Here is a 21,693-nt window from a genome sequence, read left to right as displayed (position 1 = left end):
TAATTCCGGCCAGCCTCTGACTCTAGACACTCTTTATGGCTCAGTAACTAAGACAGCACCAATTTTAAAGACAGTTTTAGCAGACAGTTAGGACATAATGTCCATCAGAACCTCCTAGCATCATTAAAAAAAAAATCTACTCAGGTAATACATGCTCATTAAGCTCTTACTTTATCTAATTTCCTTTTGAGCACTCATTGCTTATTACCGAGTCCTTTCTCTGTGACAGCTTACTGATTACAAGAGTTGTTTCTACAAATAGGAAAAAATCCTCTTCCACCACACCTGTTATTCTGTTGTTGTTGTTGTTGTTGTTGTTGTTGTTAACTCAATCATTCACTCAGGGCACATTTATTGAGCACAGTCTGTTTGGCCTCAGGGGTTCTAGATGTGTAAGTCATGTGCCTGTCACCCAGTAGCTCCCGCTTAACCTGGTCAGACTCCGTAAGTCCCTGCCAAACTGTCATGGGAGTGCAGAGTCCTCAACCCTCACCTACCCCGAGGCAGCAGAAATCAGGGACCTGGCTGTGTACCTCACGGGAGATGAATTCTTTGCTGTCACAGAGTGACAACGAGCTCTAAATAATCCATGGTTATGTCACCAGGCTGGGGTCACCCAGGTGTTTGCCTTCCTACCTTCTCCCTGCCCTGTGGCCATGTCATTAATCAGAGGAAAACCTCCATCTTGTGAAGAGCGCCTGACCGCAGCACTGGTAAAAACTGGTGGATGAAAGGCGTGACGTCCTTCCCGGAAGTAGTGAAGCGGGGATGGGTGGGAGGCCCCTACAAGTCAGACCACCTTGTCTAAGACCGCCGGCAGCTGAGAGAAACCCCGGCAGACCCCCTCTGCTGCTTTGTGTGGCTTGTTCCTCTTCAAAGGGGACCCTCCTGCTCTGCCCAGCAGCCATTTCACACACTAAGACCCATGAAGTTCACAGGCAAGTAAACTGACTTCCTCCTCAAGCCACCTAAAGCCAACCACACAGATTTTACAATCTCTTTCTGAATTCCAATGGGAAGGGTTACTTGCATTTCATACAGCTCTTTTTTGCAAACAGTTTTATCCACTGCGCAAAGAATGGGAAAAGGGAGACCTCCGTATTCTCGGCGGCGGGGGACTGCCCTCTCATCCAGACCAGTAACTTTTGGGATTCAAAGGCATTCCGTGCTGAGCAGCACGCTGGCCCCACAAGCCGAGGCTGTTACCGCTCTGTCCTTGCCCTCCGCAGGAAACAAGGTTTCTGTTAGTCATGCACAGTTTGCAGTTGACAAAAGTACCCATAGCCCGTGACCTAGAGCAGTCTCATTTTTGTGTGAGAAAATCTGCCCCCTCATTTACGAGGTGGCTGTTGTGTATGATTAATGCCTGGGTCTCATAGCCACGCTTGGAGTCCTGCTCTGCCCAGGAGACCCCAGATCCCCACTCAGGCATTACCCCAAGTTAGGCATCCCACAGTCATTGGCATTTACATTTCTATGGGGTATTTCCAACTCAGTGAATGGGAAATTGCTCTGTAATTTCCAAAAGCAATTAATTATGCAGAAAATTTTGCATCCAAGAAAAACAAGAATTGAAAAGAACCATCAGGGTGAAAAGTTCCACGCCAGGCTCAAGTTGGGACTTTTTTTTTCCTCCCCTTTCCCAGGGGTCATCAGTGTTGTTTTGAGTGAGGTGAGGACCTGGGCGGGCATCCTGGGCATGGGCAGCTGGAGGCCTCAGTCTCGCATCTGTAAATGAAGGTGATGATCCCTTCTTCACAGGGCATCTGTCGCGACTCACTGAAGTCTATGCAAATGCATCACACGGTGCCTGCCACTCAACACAGCAAACACTCAATAAGTATGTCCCTTGCTCTTTCCATAAGTTGTTATCACAGAGGACAGAAACAAAGCTGAAATCTCAACTATAGCATTCCCTTCCCCCCAATAACATGCAGAGACCTTGAAAGTAGGACTGGACTGGTGGGTGGGGGGTGGAGACTCTTACTGCTTGACACTTTTACGCACCCACGGCATTCAGCAACACGTGGAAATGTCAAGGCCGTGATGGGAGGCGGTAATGCCAAGCTTTCCGCATCACCGTCTTTCCAGTGTTGCGCCGTTAGGGAAAGCGGGGGGCAGAGGTGGGGGTAGACGAAGTCCAGAGGTGTTTGGAGCATGTGTCATCCCAAGAACATTCCTGTCTGGAATAGACAAACAATTATTGACATACAAAGATACACAGTAAGACCCGAACGGAGGTGGCCACGAGACTGTGGGGCCTGAAGTGCTAGATTCACTATTGTTGAAATTGAATAGGCAGTGGGGGGACCCCTGGCAGCCTCCAGGGGCACGTGCTGCTTCAGTGACCCCGAGTCACTGTGAATAAAGGGTTCTTAGAGGTGCTTGCGTCTGAGTCAGTGATGTGAGCCACCCAGCAAAGGGCGGTGACTGACTCAGTGCCTCTGGGACTGATCCTTCCTGTCCTCTGGGTAGGTTTGTGCCGTGATCATCCTGTCGGCCCATTAGGAAGCTGGCCTACAGGGGGCAGAGTGGCTCCTTGTTCAGGAGCCCAGAATCTGCAGAGCCAGGGACATGATGACAGGGACATGTGGGTGGCGGTGACAGCGATGAAGGTGATGACGAGGAGGGCAGCGTTTGTGTGGCATTTGCTGTGTGCCAGGCACCGTGCGGAGCCCTTCGCCACAACCCCCAAAGTGGGGCTGTCGCCGGCCCCTGCCCCCTTTCACGGATGAGGAGGTGGTGCAGTGGTGTCTCTGGAATGGAAGCCCAGAGGGGGCCGCCTGCTTCTGCTGTGACGTGTGCGCCCCTTGCACACCGCTCATGTAATTTTCCGAAGACACTCAGTGAGTGTGCAGTTGGATGCCCTAGGTGACCTGTTTAGTCCATTTTAAACAAAATTTTGAACAAAAATGTTAAAGAAGACATCTTTGGGTCTTGTCAGGAGAGGGCTTAAGTGAGCCCCCACCAAACATTTTTCAACTTCTTGTCAAAACAGTGGTTTTCCTGGGGAGCCTGGGTGACGCATTCAGTTAAGTGTCATACTTCGGTTAGGGTCATGATCTCGTGGTTTATGAGTTCGGGCCCCACATCGGGGTCCGTGCTGACAGCTCAGAGATGGGAGCCTGCTTCGGAGTCTGTGTCTCCTCCTCTGTCTCTGTCCTCCCCCACTTGCTCTCTCTCTCTCTCAAAAATGAGTAAACATTAAAAAATCACAGTGGTTTTCAAACTTTTTTGTTTCAGGGCTCCTTTACACTCTTAAAATAACTGAGAATCCCAAGGGGTTTTGTATGTGTGAGATAATTATTACTTCATTTAAAAATGGCACAAAGTTTAGGGGCGCCTGGGTGGCTCAGTCATTTAGGCGTCTGACTTTGGCTCAGGTCATGATCTCACAGTACATGGGTTCGAGCCCCGCCTCAGGCTCTGAGCTGTCGGCACTGTTTTGAGATGTCAGCACAGAAGTCTGTTTTGGATTCTGTCTGTCCGTCTCTCTCTCTGTCCTTCCCCTGCTTACTCTCTGTCTCTCAAAATAAAATAAAGACAAAAAAATTTTTTAATGACATGAAGAAAACAAAATAACACCAAGAAGCCCCATTACATGTTACCATCAATAACAGAACAGATTTTTATTTTAAAAAATCACTGTATTTCTAAAACAAAACAATTTAGGGAGGATGGCCTTGTTTTACACTTTTACAATCTGGCCACAGGACACCGGGAGCCTTCTATCTTCTATCTGCCAAGACATTCGGTCTGTTGCAGCATCCCACATCATGGGGCTTCTGGAAAAACAGGGTCCTCTCATGAGAACATAGGAGAGAGAAAGGGAAATAAGAACTTAGGATGGGCAGGAAAATAGCTTTGACCTCACGGGCCCTAAAAGCCTCTTTGAGACTGGCCAGTTCTCTGGACCTCATGTTCCCAACTGCCACACCAGAAGGACCAGAGTAACCTTGGCCTAGATGTGTGAGTTTGTGCAAACATTCCTGCAGCCTCGTTGAACTAAGACACCCTGAGTGCGTGTGACCGCCTGTGCCCAGCCTGATCGCTTCCAGCGGGCCAGCATGGGGAGGCTGGGCTGAGTGGGAGGTGGGTCCCCAAGACCTGCCGAAGCGCTGAAAGCTTCCGGTCAGCCGTCACTTTGGGGCCGCGTGGCAGCCTGGTGCACGTGGCTTAGCTTGGTTTCTTGCTCCAAGAGATGCCCTTCTGACAGGGAGCACCTTCTCCGTTCTAACATGCTCAAGGAGTTCAGTGTCAAGTTCAGCTCAGGCACACAGAATCCGTCTGTGTCTAGACAGACTTACTGGCACTTTTTTCCTAGGTAAGAGCTCACATCACAGGTAAACCTCTGCTCCTTGGAATGCTGGGTGGGGTGGTACACCTTGATGGGAGGCATCTCAGGAGATCATGTGCCATGGCGAGAGCTAATGGACTACAGTGACATTGGGCCAGGGATAACCCTCAGAGTTGCAAATGTCAGGAACCTGGAAGTTTGAGGGATTTTTTTGTGAGCGCTCAGCAGTTGAAACTCCTACTAGAGAATTAATTGGCTCCATCTGACAGCTTTGAACTTCTTAGGATGAAGGTCTGGGGAGAGGGAATGCCCTCTCTCCAAGACTACTCACTCCAGCAAAGGATCTTGACACTGCCTTGCTAGAGAACCTTTCTCTGGAAATAGACAAAAGCAAATAGGAAATACCTCTTCCACGTTCCAGGTTCAGAAATCCAAGTTAAAACATTTTTAGCTAAAAATAAGGTATATGGCTTGAAAAAGTATGGTTTTTGCTTTGCATACTGGCTGCTGGTTGGATCATTCACTGGCTCAGCAGGACTGGAGTGCCAGGTGCTTTGAGGGACCCAGAGGGTCAGACGTGAGTAAGCCATCAGGAGTGACCCTGCCCAGGAGAGGGAGGAGGGCCGGACTCGAGAACTTCTCCCAGATACCCCTGCTCTTTAGCAGTGGTTCTCCAACATGAGCCTGTATTGGGATCAGCTTCTGATTCATGAGGTCTGGGATGGGGCTTGATATTTTGCACTTCTAGAACAATCCCAGTGATACTGCCAGAGTCTATACTTGAAGAGCCACGAGAATGTGGACCAAGCGACATTGGCTGATGTGCCTTACCCTGCTCTCAAAGTCGTCTACACAGCTGGGGATGAGAAGGAGCCAGGCAGCCAGATGGGACTTGTGGGGCACTGACGGGGGTCCAGAGGAGAGGATAGCACCTTGTGGCCGGGGTGTGGGCTGTCCACCCCATGGTGGTAGTGGCAGCATGAAGATAACACTTCAAAGTTTCTGTGCAGCACTAATGTCAGGTTCTAATTGGAAGGTTGTGGGGATCCACTGTGGAAGGCTCTGATACCCACCTGAGTACTAGCTCCTCAGAAACAGAAATGGCCACCACGCATCTAGTAAGTCACTGCCTGAGCAGCCTCTACAAGGGGACAGCCGCCTTCCTTGCACAGAGGCTGTAGGTGGTTCCTTGTTCACAGGCTGAGCTTGGCCTGCGATTGGAATTCATTTGGTGGAGTTATGCCTGCAAAGGCAAAGTAAAACAGAGCATTTCAAGACAATTATTTGAAAAGGAATCCTCCTTCCAAAGTGACCTTTGGAGCAATCTTTGACCTGAACTATTCAAATGAAGAAAGCTAACACACCATGCCTTGCTTTGCTCTTGTCCCGTTTTCCAAGCGGAAGTATCGGCCGTTGTCAGGAATGGATGAGGTTGTAGTGCCGGTGACTCAAGCACACACACGCATGCTTCAGGTTCAAAAGTGCTATGGTTCCATGGGCCAAGGTGTCCTTGAAGCCTGGCCTGTACGGTGCACAGTGCTGTCTCACCCCTAGCTCGCGGCTGATCCTAAGAGAGGGAAAGTGATAGGGGCAGGTGGTGGGAGGCCAGATGCCATATCCCGAAGGAGTCCTGTCTCTGTCTTTGACCCTGTCTCACCATGGCCACCACCTCACACACAGTGTCTTGCACTAAAGGTATGTAGTGGTCACAGGAAGGTCGGTTCCTTGTGGAAGTCCTGGGCCAAGTCTGCGCTTGGGGCTGGATGATAAAGTTGGCGAGGAGCATCTTTGCTGCTGGCAGCTGGATGCTGATGCACCCTTAGGAGTCCACCCCAAAGCTTCAGGTGCGGGACACCCCAGGACCCAGCATTTCCAGGCTCAGAGAAGGCAGGAGGGGTGTCTTCTGGGTGTACAGGAAGTGCCGCCAAATACTGCTTGTCCAGGGGCGCCTGGGTGGCTCAGTCGGTTAAGCCTCCGGCTTCGGCTCAGGTCAGATTTCACGTTCGTGGGTTCAAGCCCCGTGTCAGGCTCTTGCTGACAGCTAGCTCAGAGCCTGGAGCCTGCTTCCTGTTCTGTGTCTCCTTCTCTTTCTGCCCCTCTCCCTCTCATGCTCTCTCTCTCTCTGTATCAAAAATAAATAAAACATTAAAAAAATTAAAAAAAAAAACAACAAATACTGCTTTGTTCTGGGAGAGTGCCTTCATGAGGGAACTAGGCTAAATGTTCCTTGGCCACATGGGATGGGTGTGATGGCCTCAGGTGGCTTCAGAACCCAGTCTAAATCCTGTTTGCATGCAGAGTGTGGCCCTCTCTGGCTGAGGGTCCTGATCGTCTTTTTGATTGCTCTGTCCCTGCTCTTTCATGTGAAGGAGGAGAGGCACCTGCCTCATCACCTGCTCCTAGGCCTATGGCTTGAGAGAAAGAGCCAACATTGAAAGCACCCTGCCAGTCAAAACAGTAACATTCATATTTAGCCTTTTTCTGTGCAGGCAGTGGGTTCCAGGCCTTAATCCCTCCCGCAGCCCTGTGGTGGAGGCACTCTTAGTGTCTCTGCCTTTTATACACGGGGAGATGCAGAGATGAAACACAGCAGTGGGGCCAGTGGAGAACCCATGGTCTGACATCAGGGCTCCTGTCCTTTCCCACTATGCCCAGTGCCCACAAGCTCTGGGAAGGTGCCACAGTGTGCCTGCTCTTCCAGGAGGGGCACCCAAGGTGATGATCCTGGCCAGGCCAGCTCCTGTCAGATGCCTTCTGTCTCCAGCCTCAGAAACGTTCTATCACATCAGGAAAAGGCTGGTTGGGGGAGCTGCTGACTTCTCCCTGTGGGCCTGGGAAGCCCCACTTTTTGTACCCTTCATTTCCTGATTTCTGGGGTGACTGTATCCACAGCCCGGGGAGGAGGGTGCTCAGTGAGGGAATTCGTGCAATAAGGGATTTCTCCACAGAGCCGTGGCATGGGATTGCCTTTAGCTCTGCTGAACAGTAACAACAGATATTATTTTTTTATGTTTCTAAACTGCAAGCCCTATTAAACAAAAAGAATGCCCACTAATTCTGTCATTACATTTTATTGGACCTAGTAAATAACCCTTATATCCACTTAAATCAGATTTGGGCTCCTCAAGCACACAATTCACATCAAAATGGTGGTGAAAGTCCAAGAGCTAAAATTTAAAAATTGAACATTCATTCTTCTATCAGTGTTGTGGGGGGTGAGTAGGAGCTTAAGAATCTGTGGTTTTCTTTTCAAAATCTGGCTCTAACTCTTACCAGCTCCATGACTTTAGCTGTTTGCTGACCTTTCTGGATCCCAGTGTTCTCCACTGTAAAATAAGACGAACCCCACGTGGTCAGGCTATTGTGTATTAAATGATGCAGGCCTGGAAGCGTCGCAGCAGTGACTGGTTCCCAGTATATATGGGTGTTGTTAGTGCCATGTCTGGGGCAGTTAGACATGGGCTGCTGTTTTCTCCTCTCCTCCTCTGTGCTGAACACCAAGACATCCACGATGAAGATCGGTCTGTAGGTGATTGGAGCCACAGTGGGTGGCACTTGGATCCATTCACTCATTCACTCATTCAGGAAATATTTACCAAACATTTACTTGATGCTGGACATCAAGCCAATCCTGGGTGCCCATTTTGTTATGGTAGAGGCAGGACTATGAACAAGGTGAAGACATAAAATAGGAAATGTGGGAAAGAACATGTGGGCAGGAGGCCAAAGTGGATGCCGTCCTTGGGGCTCAGAGCCAGTGGGACAAAGCTGGGGGTGGGGGGCAGCTCCCCTTGAAAGTATTGAGTGGATCACAAGAAGCCCTAAGGTCCCCTGGTTGGATAGAGTGGTTGAGGGGACAGTTTACTAGAAAACAACTTATGTGAGCCATGGAAAGCAGCTCCTCAGCCCTAAAGAATAAAGGGAGAAATGTTTTAAATTCAGCTGAGAGCTCTAGGGGAAATGGAGCCGGAACTGTAGTGGAAGGGTGGTTGTTGACCAGAGGATGTGCAACGTGAGAACGGATTACTAAAGAGAGTTTTAGATTTTCTGGAAAAGGGAGAATTAACATCTGATGGCAAAGGAATAAGTGATTTATTCTTTTGATGCGTAACACCACAATTCCTTGTCTCCTGAGCATTGCCCCATCCAAGAAGGAAGATATTAGAGACTAGTTGTTTGCTGAGCTCAAAGTCTCTGTTGACCTTAAAACAACTTGCCGGGAAGAAAAACGACCTAGTGCATATTTACTATTGAACATAATTTTCCTTAGGAAGTCTGCAACCCTATTAAAGATTAATAGGGAATCTTATTTTCATATGTTTCTGCTTAAGTCTGTTTGTGCAAGTGTAAGCTGTTAGCCATTCAGACATCCGTTTGCCTTCTTTCCCTACCCCGTCCCTGGACAGGCAGAAGCTAGGCTCCTTTAATGTGCAGAATGTAAATTAACATTCTGTTGAGCTGAGCTTGGTGCTTGGGGCTCAGGTACCACAGAGGTATTTAGTGCTTGTCCTTTGGGGGGAAGGGCAAAGGGAGGAATTTTGCAAATTATTAAAGTCAAGAGAGCCTGTGTAATTTCAATTTTTCATCTTCTGGGAACACCCCAAAGAAGCAAGGTTTGACTGAAGGAGGCCTGGCAGCATTTGGGATAATTTGTAGAATTTACCTGTGTTTCTCTCAAGTAATTAGAGTTCAGTTTCTCTGGGTATAAACATCACCATGCAACACTTTCTGAGGGTACAGACAGCACCTTCTTAAGTTAATACAGGCCTGATGGTCGCCAGCTCAGTAGAGGGTCACATATGGGGACCACATGTCGTGACTGGTAGAAATGCTCTGACCTGTTTCCTTGACTGTGACTCCATTGGCCTGTAAGACACATTTCTCTACTGGAAGATGTGGAGGACTCATAGGAGACATCTCTCTTTGGTCTTATTGGTGGGAATAAACCTGATGTTAATCATGAGTGTATCAACTATAGATAGACCTTGAACAGGTGGATTTGACCTCAGGACAATGCATTTCATATGGCAAGTCATTAGCAGATGAATTATAAGAAAAAATATCAGTGTGGCTGTCTCTGCCCTAGGGCTTCATAGAGGTCTCAAGATCAGTGTGACCTCCTGGGCTGGTCCAGAGCAGAACAGAAAACACAGCACGGATGAGTCCTATTCTCCTCTAGGAATCTGTAGGTCATACACAGGTGCTAGGGCCTGGCATACGCCCCCTCTGTAGCACTTTGAAGGACTTAATTGTCATTTAACTGGAGTAAATGAAGCTTCAGAGAATTAAGGTACTTACCCCAAATGCACTGTTTTGTAAGTGGTTGAACTGAAATTGAGTCCTGGTCCATTTTCAAATTCTTATTCAAAATGTCTACTGTGCACTGATGTTTCATAGTGTTTTAGTTTTCTGTTGCTGTTGTGCAGATTACAACCAATGTGGTGACTTTAACACCAATTAATTCTCTTAGGTTTCCAGATATCAGAAGCCCTACCCAGGTCTCACTGGGCTGAAATCAAAGGACCCGTGGAACTGAGTTCCTTTTGGGGAGGTTTGGGGGTTGAATCCATTTCCTTGACTTTTTCCCACATGCATTCCTTGGCTCTTGGCCCTTGCACATCTTCAAAATCAGCAAAAGCTGGTCTAGTCTTTTGCACATGGCATCTGCCCTCCTCGTCTGCCTCCTCTTCCACTTTTAAAGATTTAATGATTACATTAAGCCCACCTGGATGATCCAGGACAATCTGCTCACCTCAAGATCTAAAATTATAACTGCATGTGCAAAGGCCCTTGCACCATGTCAGGTAACCTATTCCATGGTTCTGGGGACTACAATAGAGTATAGACATCGCATTCTGCCTACGGTAGATTTTCTTATGAGTAATGTTTTTAATTTTTCATATATCGTGAATTGTAGAACCAGTTTTTCCCGAGTCGTTGCTAGAACGCACAGAGCCAAATACGTACCTTTCATCTTGCCAAGGGTGTGTGTGCATTTTGTCCTGGCTCTACCACTGCTTCTGTCATATCCTTCAGTGGCCCCAAATACCCTCACTCATTTTTATATTTATTCTGTTGCATCAAAGCTACATCTGAATGCATCTCAAAATTCTTCCTGAAGTGAGAGAGTGAGCGTAAATAATTAAGTGAAATCATAGTGGGTGACCTTTCCTGCCCCAGGGTTCCTGAGCAGTTGACGTGGAGCTTCTTAGGTTCCGACGTGAATGTGAGGCAACTTCTGTACCTCACTCCTAAAGATGGGGGTGCCTGCAGAATTCTACAAAGCAGATTCACACCGTGTTGGTCTGGGGTTTTAAGGTATGGTTCTGTTGGTGAAATATTGGTCGAACATCTAGATTTCGGTTTCTCCTTGTGACCAAAAATCACAAAACTGATTATTCCAGTTGCCCTGCAGCAATACAAAAGACTTATTGGATAAGATTGACTCTTAGAAGAGTTTTAGTGTATTTGTCACCGACGGCTATTGGATATCTGAAAGCTTTATGATAAGTTAATCATCTAGAAACCCTCCAATTTCTTTTCTCCCTCGATTTCTTCCTGTAGAAACAAACACTGTCAAAGCTAAGTTTTCTGCACCAAAGGACATGTTGTAGCATGGATAATACAAAACAACTTTATTTGACTTGGCGATGCAGCACAGGACTGTTCACAGGGTTTTAGTGCCGGATTAGGACTTATAGCCTGCTTTCACTATGACCATTAGTGTGTGCACTGGAGAGAATGATGAAGGGGGTGAGGAAGGGGTCCTGGCTGGAGGGCAGCTCTGGGGCATCCGATCCAAGGCTGCCAAGAGCCCCTTCACTGTCGGAGTGGACTCCCTTGCCAACTGCCATAGCTTGCTTTTCAAATTTGCCATGTAGAGATTCGCTGTCAAGCTCTGTCAGCTACTCTGCAGATGTTGATTGACAGCTGTCAGTGTTCATGCAAGGTGGCTTCATGAGGGATGCCGAGATTGATCAGATGCTGACCTGGACTCCCTTCAGGGGGCTGCTGCTGTGTGATGTCATCAGAGAGGCTCAGGAGACATTGCACCTCTGTCTTGAAGCCTGCTTGCACTGAATCCCCTACCCTGGAGAGACACCCCAAGCAGGACATAGGGACTAAAGCCATATGTGACTTTACCTGCATCTCCTGAAGTCCTTCTTTGGTAGGTCAGGCTTTGTCACAGCACTGTGGGTCTAGCGGAGCGGGTGATGACCCTGGGCCTTGGTGGCCCAGAGCTACCAAGGAGGTGGACAAGCAATTGTGATCAGAGTTCTCCAGGGTAAGTGAGGAGGGAGAGGGGCATTTGTTCAATAAGTTATAGCCTCCAAGTGTCAGGATGGAGCTGACCAGGGATTTGGGAGGGACAGGCATTGTTCTCTACTTGGCCACAAGGGCCATTTTGTTCCAGGAAACAGAGACATCAGGCAAGGCTTCTTGGACCTCATAGTACTCTTGTCGAAAAACGTGAGGTTGCAGTTTGGCTGAGTCAGTGAGAAGTGTGTTCATTGGCTGAGGCTTTAATCATCCCACCAGGAGTGGGAGCCCACATGAAGGGGCTGAGAAACCCAAGATGTGCAGAGCTTCGAGTGTTTGTGCCTAGGTGTGTGAACCCGCCCCGGGACTTTCACTTCAGAGTGGCCACACTCACTCCCGGGCCTGGGGAAGATTGTGGCTTTCTGAAGGGTAGCCTGAGTACCCCCCGGCTCCACAGACTGCCCCTCCTCCTAGAGAACATGCTGGGCTTTTGCTCCAAGAGGCCTACGTGCAGACCACAAAGTGGGGAACAGCTAGGCAAGAAAACACCTCTGCAAAATGTCTTGAAAATAGGCTCTGATTTGCTGGAGGATGTTTTCCAGATGTGCTCCGGTAGGCTGCTGGGGGAAGAAGGGCTAAGGTAATTTTCTAAAAACAGAAAGAGAAAAATCTGTTTTGTGTCACTGTACCAGAAAATCACCATTCCAGAACTCTTGCTTTGTCATCCCGGCTCTAATATTAGCAGCATGTTTTTCAATTATTTTTATTCTGCATAAGAGATTAACGGTATTAACAAACTTACTGATATTTAGTCATTTAAAAAATGTGTCTTTTCCCCTAAACCCCAGAGGAATAAATAGCTTTTTAAAAAAATGCCTTTATTCTAGGAGCTCGTAGGACTGCAAGGTATTAAGTGACCCTGCAGGACTCCTGGCTTCAGACTTCTCAGATTTGAGTTGGTCAGACTCCCCACCTTCAGTTACCCGGATGTAGCCTGGGTCTGTGATACGGGGCCAGTGGAAGATAGGCTAAGGTGTGTGTTTCTTGGTGCTGAGCTTGGGCTTGACGTTGGAATGGGCTAGGAATCGGGGAGCATAGAGACGAAGGGATGGGAAGTGAAAGTGTATCAGGCAACATGTATTCTGGGTTCTGGGTGAGGTGCTTTTGTGTATTTTATGTGATTTGTTCTCAGAGCAGCCACCTAGAGTGACTGTGGATGGCATCCGCCCCGTTTTCCTGGTGAAGAAATGGAGAGTTGGGAAGTGAAGTAATTTGCTTAGGTGTGAGACCATGAAAGGTGGAGTTGGGTTCGAAACAGGCATGCGTCTCTCACAGGCCTGCCCTGCTTTGTTTCCTCTAACTTTGTTACCTCTAATTGAGAAAACTTTCAGAGGCAATTTGACTTGCATTGAAAACCAAGACTTTAAAGCCCTGATGTTCGCATTGGGCTCAGAGAAAAACGCCAGTAATTTCTTACACAAACAGATTAATAAAAGGATCCTGGCTCAAGGTTCTGCGGGGGCAGTCAAGGTCCGCAGTCCTGTACGGGCAATCCGCAAAGCCCCTTAATTAAAAGAAGCCTAATTCAGTGGTAGACTCACCACCCTCATATGCAGGGTTCTGTCTGCATCCTTGGCCCCTGCTGTGCTCCCGAATGCCATTCAGAGTGCTCACTGAGGCTGTAAAGTCAGTGGAACATCATTAGGAAGAAGGCTCTGAAGAACAGTCTGGCCAAATGAGGGGATGGGGAGGGCAGTTATACACTATATGACTTAAATAATATCCCTAGGAACCTGAAGTCCAGCACCCTCTGCGTTTTTCCCTTCCAGGGCTGCCCTCTGCCATCCGCCACCACCCACCGTGTGACTCTGAGCAAGAGCTTAACCTTTTAAGCCTTCAGCTCTCTTGAGTGCAAGACCAGGAGATCTACTAGAAAAATATGGGTCTCTGTACTCAAGGGAAACCCAATGCCTAAGACACTGAAATCATATGTCATGGCCAAATGGAATCATGGGTGAGAATAGTAATAATGCTTTAAAAATAAGTGTTCTTTTTTTCTTTTTTTCCCAAGTGTCTTCAAGTGTTCCATAGATTGTATTTCTCAAGTGGAAGGGTAATTCAAGAGCTGAGTCATTCAACAACGTCTGCAGGAGTTCTGGGTGGTTCGGATCAGAGCCTGGATCCCATTCAGAACCTCACAATCCCTCGTCCAGAGCTCAACCATGTGGCTTGTGTCCAAGAAAGGGATTCATCCTGGAGAAAACCTTTAAAAGAATAGGATAATCCAGGATGAGTTAAACTGGGCATCACTCGTGTGTTGTGTTTTTTTCCACCTATTTGCCGTAACACTTTTTTCCTAAAAATGTTACCAAAAAAGAAGGTAAATTATTTTCCCCCCATTGTCAAAAGACCATCTACCATTTGAGAAGATTCTCCTAGATTTTATCAGTATAATCATTTTTCTATTTCCAGTTAGCAGCATGCTTCCTTTCGTATGATATTTCCTGCATAAACCACTGTTTTCTCTTCGGCAGATTTCCTAAGTCTAACTTGGCGTTTGCCGGCGTTTTCGTACTCTTTGAGGGTGGGAATTTTCTCTTTCGGAGGGAGATGCATGTCTACATTAGTGCCTATTCATTTCCTCTTCATTTTCTCAGAGAAAAACAATCCGGTTCATCACTGCTCGTAGTCATGGAGATTTCATGTCTCCAGAAGAAATCCAATTGTGGAATTTTTTTGTTAATCCCACACTGGACGTTTAAGCTTTTGTGTTTGGATCAGCGCCGCCCAGGCAGGGAAGCCACTGAAACAGGTTACCACATGGCTCTTTACCCAAGATGGGCGGGGGAAGCAAGGGCTGTCCTGGGCTGCTGGGGGCTGGAGGGTAGCAGGTGCTCAGATCGTGGTTGGCGACAGGGCAGATGGAGAGCTTAGGCTGTAACCACCTGCCAGACGCTCGCATCCCACCTCACCATCTTCCTTGCTGGCCTGTCACCTCCCCTCCCCTGCATTCCCCCATGGCACCACTGTGTGCTGAGTCGCCTGCACCTTGATGCCCTTCTTTCTACAGTCTTGACTTCCATTCTAGTAAAACCTGCCTCTCTGTGCATCCTTCCTCCTCCTCCTCCTCCTTCTCCTCCTTCTCCTCCTTCTTCTTCCTCTTCTTCCTATTCTTCCTCTTCTTCTTCTTCTTCTTCTTCTTCTTCTTCTTCTTCTTCTTCATGTTACTTCTCTGTTTAAAAACCGTCAGTGTGGGCACCCTCCTACACTGTTGGTGGGAATGTAAACTGGTGCAGCCGCTCTGGAAAACAGGGTGGAGGTTCCTCAAAAAACTATCCATAGAACTCCCCTATGACCCAGCAATAGGCACTGCTAGGGATTTACCCAAGAGATAAAGAAGTGCTGAGGCATAGGAGCACATGTGCCCCAATGTTCATAGCGGCACTTTCTACAATAGCCAAATCATGGAAAGAACCTAAATGTCCATCAACTGATGAATGGATCAAGAAGATGTGGTATATATACACAATGGAGTATTATATGGCAATGAGAAAGAATGATATATGGCCATTTGTAGGAAAGTGGATGAACCTTGAGGGTGTCATGCTAAGTGAAATGAGTCAGGCAGAGAAGGGCAGATACCATATGTTTGCATTCATAGGTTTAGCAGGAGAGACCTGGCAGGGGACCATGGGGAGAGGAAGGGGGAAAGAGAGAGGGGAAGAGTGAGGGACACAGATCAAGGGAGACTACTGAATACTGGAGACGAACCATGGACTGAAAGAGGAGGGGGAGGGGGGAGGGGTGATGGTCATGGTGGGGGGCACTTGTGGGGAGAAGCACTGGGTGTTATATGGAAACTAATTTGACAATAAACTATTATAAAATAAATAAATAAATAAAATAAAAACCGTCAGTGGTTCCCACAGGTCTTAGGATAAAATCCAAGCTCTTAGGTCATTCAAGGCTCTTCACATCCTTGCCAGCATCATCGCCCATCACTCCCCATCCACCACCTGGGGCTCAGCCATCTCAAGTGAACTACTGACAATTTTCTGGGTGATGAGTATGTTAAGTTGTAATGGCTGTGAATGATTTCCAGCTCTGGAGACTGATACTGAGTTTGGTCGCGTTCCAGCTCCATCACAGAGCTCTATCACCTGGAGGGAGTTACTTAACCTCTTTGCCTCATTTCTTTATCTGTAAAATGGGGCTGATAGGATTACCTTCTAAGGTTGTTGTATTAAATGTGGGTATATATGTCAAGACCTTAAGTCGATATCTGGCAAGACAGATATTCCATTATCTTTAGCCTGGAAGTGCTATGAGCATGCTGACTTTGCCACAGCTGCCCCCTCCTGCCTGGGGTACCCCCTCCACCTCTGCTGGTCAGAGTCATCCTGTGATTCTCAGACCGAATGTCATGGCTTCTCCGAAACTGGTGTCTCTCACTGTGTAGCATCAAAAGCTTAATGTACAGCATCAGAACGTGTGCTGTCAAATCCTGGTTCTACTGCTTGCTGTTTGACTCTAGTCTAAACTTCTAAGCTGTGGTTTCCTCCTCGGAAATTTGGATAAGAAACGACCGCCCCTACCTCATTAGAGTTGTGGAAAAAAAAAGCGTGTAAAGACATACCTGACACATACTGAGCACTTCATTCATATTCAATATTATTTTTATTAGCTGCCTTTCTGCCATTCATCAAGAACTTGCCACTGTATTGTTATCATCCCTTTACTTGTCTCTCCCGTTGGGTCCGGTTCAGAGACGGAGTTTACTGACTACCTCACAAGCACATGGCTCATCCTTCGGGGACGGAACCATGGACTTGACAAGTCAGGTGCTTTGTACCAACGTGTTGCTTTAAGAGATTTCAGAGGACGGGGATCCTGGGTAGCTCAGTTGGTTAAGTGTCTGACTCAGGCTTATGGTCATGATCTCACGGTTCATGCGTTTGAGGCTGCATTGCGCTCTATGCTGGTGGTGCAGATCCTGCTTGGAATTTGGAATTTTCTCTTCTCTCTCAAAATAAATAAATAAACCTTAAAAAAAAAAGAGAGAGATATCAGAGGACTGTGTCCATCTGTAAGAGAAGATGTTTTATAGTTTATTGTCAAGTTGGTTTCTATATAACACCCAGTGCTCATTTTAGCAAGTGCCCTTCTCTATGCCCATGACCCCTTTCTGTCTCCCCCACTCCCATCAGTCCCCAGTTTGTTCTCAGTATTCAAGAGTCTCTCATAATTTGCTTCCCTCAGAAGGAAGGGTGTTTGAGGGCCAACTGTTTTCTTTCTTTGGGAGATGGAAGGACCAGAGATTAAAACTCATCCTACATCATTTCACGTGGCCCAGAGGTGAATGGGATGGAGAGGAAGCCCCACCGGGAGGGCTGAGACGTTACTCCCGAGACATGACAGGTGCTTTATCAAGATGCTTGAACCCATCCTACTGGTTCGAAACAAGGTTGTGCAGATACACAGTAAACAATCATTTCTCCAAGAACAACACAGAGCCGCCATTTACAGTGTTTGCTGATCACCATGGTGTAAATACCCCCATGATCGTTCCTCTCAACCTACCACCATCATGTTACCCCAAATCCCTGCAAATGCACCAGTCAGCCAGTAATGAGCTGGCTCCAACACAGTGCTGGATAAACTTCCTCTTACTTCTTCTCTCATTAAAATGTGAGTCCCTATCCTGTCTCCAAGTAGAAATGTCAGTAGGAGGTGGGTCCAATGTGAAAAACAGAACCATGGAAATGTTAGTGTTTTAGCAGTGCTGCGTGTACTCAAAATTATTTTGAAACTCTTTTCTGTCCCCTGGCTGTGTTCCTCTTAGGACCAGGGATCTGTGTTGACAATCTTCTCTCGCAAAGCAGCCTGTCCAGGCTTCTGCGCAGAGCAGTATATCTGGTTTTATCCTCCCAATCAGGGTTATACTCTCTGCAGCAGACTGACTCAATTAGCCCTTCATTCCAGAGTCCAACTGTGAGTCAATTCTGAGGTTGTTAAACAAAATGAATCTGGTGGCATTAGCCTCTCGCTGAAGGATAGTAATCCGAGTCACGGAGCTGTTCGGTTAATAGTCTGCTTGAGAGACTACAAGAAATGGGACTTGGAGACAGAGCGACCTTTTGTCCATCTCTGGGGGACAGGGAGGGAGCGCAGGACTGCCAGGGAGAGAGAGCAGCTCTGGTTGTGTGCAGAACTGGAGCCCCAGCTGCCCGAGCCACATTTGGCCTTTGCAGAGTTAGGAGCCCAGGAGCACTAGATCATTAACTTTCATGACCAGGAAAGTTCTTCTGAAATTAACACTCAGTCCAAGCCGGATGCCATTGGAGCCAGTTGAGTAAGCCTGAACCACCTTTAGGGATTTCCTCTGAAAACTAAATCCTTTAACTGGGCTACAGAAAATGGCCCGGTGTTATGCCCTTCAGTGGTTCAATTAGAGTCCAAAAACACCAACTAGGCTTAGACTGTGGGAGATCCGGGCACACATACAGGCACACACAAGCCTCGTTTGGAGGATTTTGCCAAGCCACTTAGCATCAGCACCTGTCCCTGGGATTGGCAGTGATGGAACCAGGTGCCTGTACAGAGTTTACAGATCAGCATGGCTAGCGAGGCTCCGACACCCGTTTGAAATGTTCCGAGGAGACACCGCCCCTTTCCAAACACCGTGCGGCCTCTGCCGTGGCAGTGAACTCAGGTGACTTCATCGGGCCTTCTGACTCTCTTCTAGCTAGAGTTGTAGCCCTTAATGGGCTTCCTGCAGACCTTTTACAGACCTCTGATCTCCACACCCACTTCCTCACTCTGCCCCACTGGCACAAGCTCACGTGTATCCTCAAGTGTACTGAGTAAATACAGTGTCTTGCGTGGAAAGAAGTAAAAATGGCCCTGTGTGTGTTGGCTGCCAACTTGGGCACGCTGAAGCAAAAAGAGCGGAGACAGCCATCTATTGTCTCCCATAATGGCTGGATAATTTAAATTCTCTTGAAGTCCATTGTGTTCTCCACTCAGAAGGGGAGTTGTTGTCTGCCGAGATGACCTCAGAGGTGGCCCCGTCCTCTTTCAGGATTTCTCCAACAATATCCTCCTCAGATTGAAAAACAGCCAGTTAGCCACAAAGAGTCCTCTTCCTCCCCAGACCAGAGTGTCTCTGACCCTTCTTCACCCTCTTGGGTCTCTGCAATGTCGCCACTGCTCAGGGCCTTCCTGATGGACTGCGCGGGCCCCCGGGGCGTAGCCACACCACAGACACACGCAGCAGGTGGTCGGTGGCCTCTCCACGCACCGCCTCCAACTGAAGCCCCAGTCAGCGCATCCAGAGAGAGCATCCCTGTCCCTCCTGCTTTCCCCATCAGTTCTGGAGAGACAAGCCCCTCCTCAGTGTCACTTGGCTGGAATAAATCTCTGTCCCCTCGGCTGTTGGATGAGAGATAACTTACAAGACAAATACACGTATGTTTAAAGCCAGCAGGAATTACGGGAGCAGATGGGCTGTAGGATCCTATTTTGATGCCAGGGACATGTTTCTGTATAAAGTAAATATTTTCCCAGTGTGGATCTCTGGTGAGTGTGTAGAGAAGCATATTTCCTAAAGATGCAAATAAGTCTGTCAGAAATAAATATTGAACGGAAACTTCAAAGCATCTAGATCTCTCCAGTTACAGGCCCTGAAGACTTCCCTGTAAATAAGCAGACACACAGGTAGGCAAGGGCTGGGTGAAGGAGGGGACGGTGAAGGCAGGGTTGTATAAGAGACAATGCTAACATTCTAAGAGTTCATATTTTCTATATTTCTTTGGTATGGACAAAGGCATATCAACGAAGGAATAAAGAAAAGTTACGTTTGTCCAGAAGCTAACGTAGGGTATTTCAAAGCACACCCCTTGCCCTTTCTTCCTACTGTAGATCTCGCCTTGCGGATTTTTTTACCAACTGCCAACCGGAGTCAAGGTCTGCCAGCAGCTGTCTAAAGGAAAACTATGCTGACTGTCTCCTCGCCTACTCAGGGCTTATTGGTAAGATCCGGGAGAAGCGGGATGGGAGGCAAGTTTACAAATACTCACAGACTCTTCCCGTTGTCACCTGCCACTCTCTGTGAAAGGAAGAATGTCTCTGTGCTGGGGTTTTGCTCTTAAGCCCTCCCTATAGGACTCACCCATGACAAAAGGGCCACTGAGGATCCTGGCTGTGCCAGGGCAGAGGCAGGAAGCAGAGAGTAGCACAGTGCAGGAGGCTACAGTCTGAGCACCTGATGAGCATCTCGGGTGGGGAACTGACCACACAGAACAACAGCCAGAAGGAAAGCATGGCTGTGGGAAAAGGGCATCAATGTCAAACCAAGTTCATTGGAGTAGGGAACGTGGAAGTCGTTCGGTCGGGGGAAATAGAAAAGGCTGTTCCCCAGAAATGGCCCTTTGGAAATAAAACCCCTAACCAACTGGGGCCCTTCTCCCCAGTGATATTCTTGATAATCCAGCTTCTGGTATGCAGGGGGTGATGTAGCCGAAAATGTCCCCCAGAGAACAGATATAGCAGACACAGTGTTTCCTATCTCTCAAGACCTGAGGCTTTAGAAGAAGCAGGTTCTGGGCATTCAGGGTGACAGTACAGTTAAGGAGACCAGTGAGTTAGAAGAGTCAGGCGTGAGGCAGATTTGTGGCCGTGGATAAAAGGGTAGGCAGGAAGAAAGGCAGGTGTTCCAGATCCTGAGGCCTGAAGAAGCCTCATTGGTAAGGCTCTGTCATGATTGACATTTGAGGACAAACACATAGTGAAGGCTGTGGAGGGTGAGGAAAATCACAGCTGTCACAAGTGTGATGGCTCAGCCATGGTGTGTGTCCCTGTCAGGATCGTACAAGTCACTAGGCAGGAAGAACTTCCCACCAAGAGTGACAGCACAGACTACATTTTTTGGTCACCAGAGTGTCTTCAGCAAGAGATCTTGAGAAAAAATCACTGATGGTACTTAATGCAGGGATATTACATCCCAGCCTTTCGTGAAAGGATACCTGTGTTCTCTTGGGCAATGCCTTTCACCATGGTTGTGTACCATTTTTGTGGATGTGTCCCAAAAGGAAAATGTGTATCTTCCTTAAGTCCGTGTTCCAAATTTGCATTCAGTCTTTCCTTTTCTTACGTAAGTTAGTCTTTAGTTAGGTGTTACTTACCAACTATGGAATTATAGATTTAAGAACCAATGGAAGTAATTAAGGCATGCTCATTATAAAAAGCTTAAAAAATTACAGAGAAACCCAAAGGAGACATTAGGAAGGATCTACAACTCTTCACCCAGTTGTAATCACTATTATCACCTTAGTCCGTATCCTTCCAGGCATACATGCTCATTAAATCCTCCATGAGTAGCCAAGGCATGTTGCTGCCAGGCATTTCTGGCCTGGCAAACCATTACATGCCTGAGGTTGATGAAATACTCATCATGTAATGGAATGAAATGGTTGAGGCAATGCGTTTTACAGACCAAAATTTATTTCCCTCTTGGGTCTGGATCTTTCCCTCCACACTGGTTCTAACTTCTTTCAAGTCAAAGCCTGTGCCTGCTTCTTCCCTATGGCAGGGATGCACAATGGTGCCAGGCATTCAGCGGTTTCTTAGTAGACACCTTTTAGCCTCTTGACTCCATGTTTGGGGTGCCTTTACCTTTCTCACTCAAAGTTAGGGGCTTACTATCTATTGTTGGTCAAATCTCCCATCCTAAGGTATAATGGGAGATAATGTCGTTCAAATTGGTAAGGAATGTAGAGCAAAGAAGATATGTCCTTGACTCAGAAGAGCTCGCCAAGAATTTTTTTTCCTGTTTATGAACCAAATTTATCCTGTGGATTACTGACCCCCTATTACTTCTTACATCCACAAAATGTATAAAAACAGAAGGCTTCTTGGCATGAACAGGCTTTGCCTGGTACAAGCCACCCAGAAGAAGACATTTGGGTTGTATTAAGTATAAATGCGTTGTTTGTTTGCACCAATGCAGACCAACCATGGATATAGGATGATGTAGGCAAGAGAGACCACCCAGCATTTCTTTGAGGACTTTTGAGGACTATTGAGACAATAGAAGCCATCAGCTTAGAGAATTTCCATTGTTTATTTCCAATTCCTTC

At 47.4% G+C, this 21,693-nt stretch overlaps 1 protein-coding gene across 7 annotated transcripts in view; it reads left to right on the top strand.

Moving 5' to 3' along the window:
* GFRA1 (GDNF family receptor alpha 1) overlaps positions 1-21,693 on the top strand; it is a 212,910-nt gene that overhangs the window by 158,718 nt on the left and 32,499 nt on the right. For all 7 annotated transcript variants that reach the window (XR_003905752.1, XM_029932644.1, XM_029932645.1 and 4 more), the window contains one exon: positions 19,478-19,587. Coding sequence is in view for 6 of the 7 variants with exons in the window: in XM_029932644.1 (XP_029788504.1) it covers positions 19,478-19,587 (110 nt within the window). In the remaining variant the exon portion in view is untranslated. The remainder of the gene's footprint in view (positions 1-19,477; positions 19,588-21,693) is intronic.

This window comes from Suricata suricatta, chromosome 2 (assembly GCF_006229205.1).
Source record: "Suricata suricatta isolate VVHF042 chromosome 2, meerkat_22Aug2017_6uvM2_HiC, whole genome shotgun sequence".
NCBI lineage: Eukaryota > Metazoa > Chordata > Mammalia > Carnivora > Herpestidae > Suricata > Suricata suricatta.
This window is presented reverse-complemented; position numbering and strand designations above follow the sequence as displayed.